This window comes from Lynx rufus, unplaced genomic scaffold (genome assembly GCF_022079265.1).
Source record: "Lynx rufus isolate CCGP_SWC_20201006 ecotype Redwood Valley unplaced genomic scaffold, mLynRuf1.p SCAF_40, whole genome shotgun sequence".
In the NCBI taxonomy this organism is placed as follows: Eukaryota; Metazoa; Chordata; class Mammalia; order Carnivora; family Felidae; genus Lynx; species Lynx rufus.
Genome location: NW_025814857.1, coordinates 1,300,609 through 1,309,679, shown reverse-complemented (window position 1 = coordinate 1,309,679; position 9,071 = coordinate 1,300,609). Strand labels below are relative to the sequence as shown.

The 9,071-nt window shown below is 50.8% G+C and overlaps 1 protein-coding gene across 1 annotated transcript; it reads left to right on the top strand.

Annotated features, from left to right (window-relative positions):
* Positions 1–7,097: 7,097 nt before the first annotated feature.
* Positions 7,098–8,170, top strand: PRRG3 (proline rich and Gla domain 3). The gene is made up of 2 exons (XM_047097777.1): positions 7,098–7,256; positions 7,643–8,170. The coding sequence occupies exons 1-2, from the start codon at positions 7,197–7,199 to the stop codon at positions 8,168–8,170; spliced, it is 588 nt and encodes a 195-aa protein (XP_046953733.1). The 5' UTR covers positions 7,098–7,196.
* Positions 8,171–9,071: the final 901 nt, after the last annotated feature.

Sequence of the window (9,071 nt, the reverse complement as noted above, 5' to 3'; positions counted from 1 at the left end):
CCCATTTCCTCCTTTATTTCGCTGCAGCCCCGCGAGGGAGGCAGGGTTCTCCCCATTTACCAGATTTGACAGGAGAGAAGCCTGCCGTCCTAGGGCAGGGTGGGGAGGAGGTAAGTGAAGAAGCCAAGGTCACCCAGTCATTGGCAGAACGCAGCCTCAACCCAGCCCTTCTGCGGGCTCGCTGGAGCCCTGCTAGGTGGGCCCAGGCTGCTGGCCTGAGCCCCTTCTTTTCTCGGCTGGCACTCGGGGGCGGGCTGGCCACAATGACAGGTGAGCCTGGGTAGGGGACAGTTGGGGAGGGTTCGCTGCGCGGGGCCCCCTGGCGCGTGGGCCTTGGGAGCGGCTGCCCCAGCCGCTATAGCGCCTGGGCTTCCGAGGGCCAGCGCCCGGAGGCACGACGGGGCCAGCACCTTTGGCCAGAGGTCCTTGGTGCACCCCTGGCCCGCCGACCAGGCCCCGCCCCCCGCGGCACGGGCGGGGGCAGGGGCGGCGCCGGCGGACTGGGGCGCGGGCGCGCGGTGCTTGGTGCGCGCCGCCGCCCCTCCGGCCCAGCTTGCTGGCCCGCCCTCCCTCCCCCTCGGCCCGCTCTCCTCACCCCCACCCCTCTCCTGTCCTCGGCCTGGCGGCCCGGCTCGCGGTGCGGCGCGACGATCGCGGCCTGGCGATCAGGGCACGGTGGTCGTGGCGCTCGAGGGTGGCGCGCAAGGCGCGGGGCGCGAGGCCAGACCTGGCGCAGCGGGGCGTGGGGGCGGGCAGCGGCGGAGTCCCCAGAGGAGAGCAGGGGCAGGGGGGTGCCGAGGTAACGGGCAGGGCCCAGGCGCCCGGCTGCAAGGGGCGGGAGCTCCAGGTGCACCTCGGCCCTGGCCTTGGCCGGGCCGACTTGGGGGCCCCCGGGGTGTCGGGAGGCCGGCGGGCGGGGAGGGAGGGAGGGAGGAGACGGCTGGGCTGGGCCGGGGGCTTGGCCGACGGGGAGCAGGTGGGCGGGGACAGGGGCCCTGCTGGAAGAGGCGCCGCAGCGAGGTGGCGGGCTGCGTGCACAAACTGGGCGGCCGCCTCCTGGGCCCAGAGAACGGTGAGGCCGTTTGGGTTGGGTGTTCCAGCCCCGAGGGCATGGTTCTGTGTCCAGGGCCACTGAGCTGGGCGCGGGGCACTGTTGGGGGAGGATCTGGAGGCCCAAACGGGCCAAGGCGTTTGGGGTCTTGAGCAGACCCAGGAGAAGAGTCTAGCTGGGCCAGAAGCTGGAATTCGTGGGCAGGGCGCTGCTGGCGGGCGACAGTGGGCAAGGATGGGAACTTTAGGGGTTGGCATGAGTGGAAGGGGACAAGGAGGGCCCAGAGTTTGAGTTTGAGCGTAATTTGGGAGTTCCATGTCACTGGGTGGGTTGATGACTCATGAGATTTGCTGATCACAGAAGCCTTTCCTGGCGACCAGTTCTGAGTGAGGGGAATGAAAAGGGTGAGGATTTGGAGAAGTGGTGTGGAGGCCACCTCTTGGGACACCCGGTGCTCTGATGGCTTCCTGTCCCCATTCTAGGGACTTTGGGAGTGATGTTTCACAGTGCTGTTGATTTGGAAGCTTCAGCTCAGGCTGAGGTTAAGGAAGGTCTTGGTGGTGGCCAGTCCCTGCCTTCCTTCCTTTCCAGGCTTTCAGGATTCAGTTGTGTTCCTGAGGGGAGTGGGTTAAAAATTCCTCCGGCCTACAATCAGCCTTACAATATCCACCAGGGGTAGGAGGGACATGTACATGCGTGACTGCAGCAGCATTCTCTGTCGTGGAGCCCTCACGCTTCCTCGCTGTTGCCATGGCAATGCCCTATTGATGGTGTATTTATAGGGGAAGGAGCAGGCGCTAAATTTTGGGGAAGGAGGGGGAGGCGGCTTCATGGCAGCAGCAGCAGCAGCAGCAGCAGCAGCAGTGATGGTGACTACAGAATTGTTAATGGAGTGGGCCATGCCCTGTGAGCTGTTTGGGGGGAGTTCCTGGCTTGTTTGAAGCTTAAAAATGAACTAATGACTTCATCAGGTGTCAGGAGAACACTCATCCATGGCTATGACATGTGTGGGTGTGCATGCACCAAAGTCGGATGTGTTTGGGACAAGAGGTGGCTATATGTAAGCTGTTATGTAATTTTTCCACATACAAATGAACAAAACAACACTGCAGTTCTCTTTGATAAAAAATGAAACGTATGTTTTTCTATCTTCACTTATTGGTACAGCCTTTACTCATTCTTTTCATACCCTGACACAACAGCTCCGTATTTAATTCAGTCAAAACCATTGCTGTTAGGCTCACCTCATGAGTGGCATTGGCCCTAGGGGAACCCCAGAGATCCATAATGAAGCAGAAATTAGGATTAATATTCCGTCTTCACTCTAAAACATTGAGGGCCAACTTATCTTACAATGGTAGACCCATCTGTTGACAGGTTCACTCACTGATAGTTTTGGGTGGGATTGTTGTGGAATTCAAAAGACAAAATCCCCCTTGACGTGGTGTTTCCGTAGATGGATGTTATATTTGCTGTTTTTCCTTTGGCTTTAATTTTATTTATGATTTATATCCTACCTGTTTGCCAAAAGAATTAGAAGGTATATTTTAAAAATACATAAGACTCTGACCACCTAAATAGAAAAATGTATTCCCTGTTGCAAAGGAGAAGCATATGTGCTCAACAGCTGGGCTTCTAGAATGTTTGTGCTTGGTGATCAATGTTAACGCTGAACTTCCTGGCAGCCTAGGCAAAAAGGGCGGCATAGCGGGTTACACCGTTCGCGTGTCTTACATCCTGTTAGTCATAAAACCAGAGCTTCTTCTTGGGGAGGGGAGCAGCAGGGTGATTGCTCCCAGATGTGGACAGCTTGGTCAGTGCTCTGGAATACGTGCATGAGTGGGAGTCTGTGTTGGGGGAGAGCAGTGTGCTGTGGCTATGGTTTACATTGTGGCTGGATAATTCCTGAGCAGGAGTGAGGCTTTTGGACAATAGTTCACATTAGAGGCAACCCTTGCATTGACTTAGCATCTCAGTTTTGGTCACGCCAGTCACTGTCCTAGTACTCCACCGCAGTGTTCCTTAATGCAAGGAGAGGAGAGAGAGAGTTAGTTTCAGAAGATCCTGGGCACTGTGTCTGGTACAGACAAACAGTGAGTCACCTGGGTTTGGGCCATGACTTTTGACGTAGTTGTTGTTGTCATGTTAAGCTTTGCCAGTACCTGCTTCTTCAATGCATGCTGCCTGTTTTCCAGGAGCGTGCTTGTCCCTAGAGGTATCTGGGACTTGCCACTGTGAGCAAAGTTAGTTCCACAAAATGCATCCTGTCTCTGTCACTGTTGGTGTGCTTGGCCTCACCTAAGACCCCATCTCTCTGAGATCCTTTCCAATTCAAAAGTGCAAAGATTTTTTTTTCAATATATGAAATTTATTGTCAAATTGGTTTCCATACAACACCCAGTGCTCATCCCAAAAGGTGCCCTCCTCAATACCCATCACCCACCCTCCCCTCCTTCCCACCCCCCACCAACCCTCAGTTTGTTCTCAGTTTTTAAGAGTCTCTTATGCTTTGGCTCTCTTCCACTCTAACCTCTTTTTTTTTTTTTTCCTTCCCCTCCTCCATGGGTTTCTGTTAAGTTTCTCAGGATCCACATAAGAGTGAAAACATATGGTATCTGTCTTTCTCTGTATGGCTTATTTCACTTAGCATCACACTCTCCAGTTCCATCCACGTTGCTACAAAGGGCCATATTTTGTTCTTTCTCATTGCCCTGTAGTACTCCATTGTGTATATAAACCACAATTTCTTTATCCATTCATCAGTTGATGGACATTTAGGCTCTTTCCATAATTTGGCTATTGTTGAGAGTGCTGCTATAAACATTGGGGTACAAGTGCCCTTATGCATCAGTACTCCTGTATCCCTTGGGTAAATTCCTCGCAGTGCTATTGCTGGGTCATAGGGTAGGTCTATTTTTAATTTTCTGAGGAACCTCCACACTGCTTTCCAGAGTGGCTGCACCAATTTGCATTCCCACCAACAGTGCAAGAGGGTTCCCGTTTCTCCACATCCTCTCCAGCATCTATAATCTCCTGATTTGTTCATTTTGGCCACTCTGACTGGCGTGAGGTGATACCTGAGTGTGGTTTTGATTTGTATTTCCCTGATGAGGAGCGACGTTGAGCATCTTTTCATGTGCCTGTTGGCCATCTGGATGTCTTCTTTAGAGAAGTGTCTATTCATGTTTTCTGCCCATTTCTTCACTGGGTTATTTGTTTTTCAGGTGTGGAGTTTGGTGAGCTCTTTATAGATTTTGGATACTAGCCCTTTGTCCGATATGTCATTTGCAAATATCTTTTCCCATTCCGTTGGTTGCCTTTTAGTTTTGTTGATTGTTTCCTTTGCTGTGCAGAAGCTTTTTATTTTGATGAGGTCCCAATAGTTCATTTTTGCTTTTAATTCCCTTGCCTTTGGGGATGTGTCAAGTAAGAAATTGCTGCGGCTGAGGTCAGAGAGGTCTTTTCCTGCTTTCTCCTCTAGGGTTTTGATGGTCTCCTGTCTCACATTCAGGTCCTTTATCCATTTTGAGTTAATTTTTGTGAATGGTGTGAGAAAGTGGTCTAGTTTCAACCTTCTGCATGTTGCTGTCCAGTTCTCCCAGCACCATTTGTTAAAGAGACTGTCTTTTTTCCACTGGATGTTCTTTCCTGCTTTGTCAAAGATGAGTTGGCCATATGTTTGTGGGTCTAGTTCTGGGGTTTCTACTCTATTCCATTGGTCTATGTGTCTGTTTTTGTGCCAATACCATGCTGTCTTGATGATGACAGCTTTGTAGTAGAGGCTAAAGTCTGGGATTGTGATGTCTCCTGCTTTGGTCTTCTTCTTCAAAATTACTTTGGCTATTCGGGGCCTTTTGTGGTTCCATATGAATGTTAGAATTGCTTGTTCTAGTTTCGAGAAGAATGCTGGTGCAATTTTGATTGGGATTGCATTGAATGTGTAGATAGCTTTGGGTAGTATTGACATTTTGACAATATTTATTCTTCCAATCCATGAGCAGGGAATGTCTTTCCATTTCTTTATATCTTCTTCAATTACCTTCATAAGCTTTCTATAGTTTTCAGCATACAGATCTTTTACATCTTTGGTTAGATTTATTCCTAGGTATTTTATGCTTCTTGGTGCAATTGTGAATGGGATCAGTTTCTTTAATTGTCTTTCTGTTGCTTCATTGTTAGTGTATAAGAATGCAACTGATTTCTGTACATTGATTTTGTATCCTGCAACTTTGCTGAATTCATGTATCAGTTCTAGCAGACTTTTGGTGGAGTCTGTCGGATTTTCCATGTATAATATCATGTCATCTGCAAAAAGCGAAAGCTTGACTTCATCTTTGCCAATTTTGATGCCTTTGATTTCCTTTTGTTGTCTGATTGCTGATGCTAGAACTTCCAACACTATATTAAACAACAGCGGTGAGAGTGGGCATCTCTGTCGTGTTCCTGATCTCAGGGAAAAAGCTCTCAGTTTTTCGCAAAGATTTTTTGAGAGAGGTGATGAAAGAAGAAACTTGGCCTGTGGGAAGTTCCCTTTCTTTCTTTCTTTCTTTCTTTCTTTCTTTCTTTCTTTCTTTCTTTCTTTCTTTCATCTCTTCTTTCTTTCTTTCTTTCTTTCTTTCTTTCTTTCTTTCTTTCTATCTCTTTCTCTTTCTTTCTTTCTTTCTTTCAGAATGAAGTCAACCCTTAGGTCTTCTAGACCCTCAGAATCTGTTTGTGGGAGAAAGAGCCCAAAGGTTAGCTTTGGGCTCTGCTGGGCCTCAGGCAGGTAACTCTGGAAAGAGAGCTTGGGGAAGTATGGAAAGTAATAGAGCTGTGAGTGGCCTAGGAGGTAATGTGCCTCATGAGGTGTTGCTTTGACCTTTGACCAGGCTAGCAGGGGTAGGGGCCACATCTCAGGGTCAAACGGGTGCGCTGTAGGCTTTGGGGGTGTGATTTAATTGTGACTCTGCTTTTCTCCTTTGCCAGGCAAGTGAGACACGGGATCTAAGGGAGCAGCGATGGCAGGTGAGTTTTCCAGGGGCCAGGCTGAGGGTGAAGGGCCTACCCAGGGGCTCGCAGGAAAGGTGCATGCTTACTTTTCAAGTCCTTTCCAGCTTTCCCGTCCTGAGTGTGTCCCTGTGGCCCCTGTCTCATCGTCTGGGTAGCAGGTTTGTCCTCTCAACTCTGGTTCCCTTCTGGAGTATGTGCTCACTTGTCCACTATGAGAGAAACTACTATGACAGGCCATGGGAAAGGGCACCTGCTTGTTGGTAAAGCCCTGCTTGCTTCACTGCAAGGGGCTGGTTGGCAGGAGACCGAGCTCAGGCTTACGGAGGCATATAGCTGATACTATGCCAGGTAGTTTGACTGTAGCTGGGTCCCTTCCTTTGGAATAGGTCGATATGGCTAGCACTCAATGACATTTTTGCAGGAAGCATCTGTGCCCAGTCTACAAAGACTTATATTCTCCCTGCTACCTTCTTTCCAGAGGCACTCTTAGATTCGTATGCATCCAGTGCCTCGATCTAGCCCAGATTGGGTTTGTAGTAGACTGTTTGGGGGTAGGCTGTTGATGACAGCACAGGTGGCCTTTCAGGTGGACGGACCCCACCCTGGTAGACTGCTATGGGGTGATTTGGTATTGGTCACCAGCATCAGTCTATAGGGGAGCCAATTCTCATGATAAGGGCTCTGATGTTCTCTTTTTGAGGTGAGGCAGAAGATACTGGGTACTTTCTCTGTGTTGACTACAATACTCAAAATCCTTCATGTCCATTGTTCTTGTGCAACAAGCACCTCCCTCTCAGATCCCATTTTCCTCCATAACACCAGAGGCCTGAGTCTTGCTGGGTTCATGGTATTCTAAGCAGATACATCATGGCATCACAGAAAGTTGGCACTTTCATCCCTTTTACAAGGGGCTAGTCATATCTGGGGTGGTGTCTTGCCCACTGATTGTGTCTTGCTTTCCTTTGTCACTGTGTTTCTGTGTCTGGGCTGAGTCTGGTTTGAAGGAGCCCCTGGGTGCCTCCCTATTCCAGGCTTCAGTCCAGCTCTCTCTTCAGTGTTTCTGGAGGCCAAGAATGCCCATTCTGTCCTGAAACGGTTCCCTCGTGCCAATGAATTCCTGGAGGAGCTGCGCCAGGGTACCATCGAGCGAGAGTGCATGGAGGAGGTCTGCAGCTACGAGGAGGTCAAGGAGGTGTTTGAGGACAAAGAGAAAACGGCATGTACTGTTCTGGGGTAGCTTCTGGGAGCAGGGGGAGCCTCAGGAATAACAAAAGCAGGCCCTGGTATCTCACACCAGTCAGAAGCAATAAAGGAAAGCCAGTCCAGTCTAAGGCAGGGCCACTGGGGCCATAGAAGGACAGACAACATGTCTTCAGAGTCCCAGCTGCCTGATTATGGGGACCTCTTCACTTGGGAGCGTTGTCCTTTATCCTGGGTGCATTACATAGCCTCTCTGATAGGCCTCAGAAGCCAGTCAGATGCAGTAGGGTGGGGAGCAGCTGCAGGCCCTGCCAAACACACCAGACTTGCTGAAGGTCTCTGAGGTCCAGCTGGGGCATGAGCTCTTGCATATAAATGTAACTGGCCATTTTTCTTTTGTAGATGGAGTTCTGGAAGGGGTACCCGAATGCAGTCTACTCAGTTCGAGACCCTACACAAAGCCCAGATGCCATGTATGTGGTCATTCCCCTTCTGGGGGTGGCGTTGCTGATTGTCATTGCCTTGTTCATCATCTGGAGGTGCCAGCTGCAGAAAGCCACACGACATCACCCCTCGTATGCTCAGAACCGGTACCTAGCCAGTCGCGCAGGGCACAGCCTTCCCCGGGTCATGGTGTACCGGGGCACTGTGCATAGCCAGGGGGAGTCCTCTGCGCACCGTGAGGCAGGGAGCAATCCTCAGGTGGTGCTGGGGCCTAGTCGAGGGGGCAGAACCACGGTCCGCCTTGAGAGCACCCTCTACCTCCCTGAGCTCTCTCTCTCCAGGCTGTCCAGTGCCACCCCTCCCCCATCCTACGAGGAGGTAACTGCACCCCAGGAGAGCAGCAGTGAGGAGGCAAGTGTCTCTTACAGTGACCCACCCCCAAAGTATGAGGAGATAGTGGCCACCAACCCTGGCTCAGACAAGTAGTAGGACTCATGTCCTGTCCAGTATGAAAGCCTCTTTCAGGGGTCTCTTATTTTATTTTTAACTTCTTAAAGACTGTGCCACCACAAAACAGCCTTAGCCTCCTTGTTGCCAAATAATTTCCTAACCGTGGATTTGTAGGAAGTCAGTTGTCAGAGACAGGTGGAGGGGGTAGGGAACACACCTGCGTCAAAGCCCCTGGGGAGAGCTACAGGCCAGAGAGTCCAGCTCTTCCAGAAGCTCCCATGCTCCTGCCATGCTGTCCTCTCATCAGGAACTGGCTTCTCTTATGCCAAAGGTATTACACCATTGAGTTGATTGTGGCCAGAATGTCCATAGGCTCAGGCCCTGGGGCTGTGCAGCTGGCTGGAGACCTGTCTGTGTTTGGATGCCTAGGCCACAGAGATGAGGGAGAGAAGCTAGCCCTTCAGCAACACCCTTTCCTCAACAGTCCTGTGCTTTCTGTCCTTGCTTACATTTTGAGGACAGGGACAGGACTGAACAAAAAACAAAAACAGTAATAACAAATAAATGACCAACACAATAAAACAAAACAATATAACGGGCCATTTATAGGTGACTGGGGGAAGTCAGCTCTGTGATACTCCCCTGCCCCAACATCTGCCCCGACTCCAGATTAAAAGGAATATCTAGAGCAAGCTGGAAGGAGGGCAGGGTGTGTGAAGGATGAGAGGCAGGGGCCCGGCTGCCAGATTGAACACGAGGCCCACATGAACTTTGCCATCCTGGGGGCTAGCTCTGCTTCTAGTGTGCTTGGCCTCCTGAAGACCTTGGCTTTCCAGATGTGTACTGGCTGTGCTAAAACTGCTACCCACTGGCATGAGCCCAATTATAGCCCTGGAAAAACTAATGCTGGTGACCCTGCCTGGGAAGCCCATGGCCT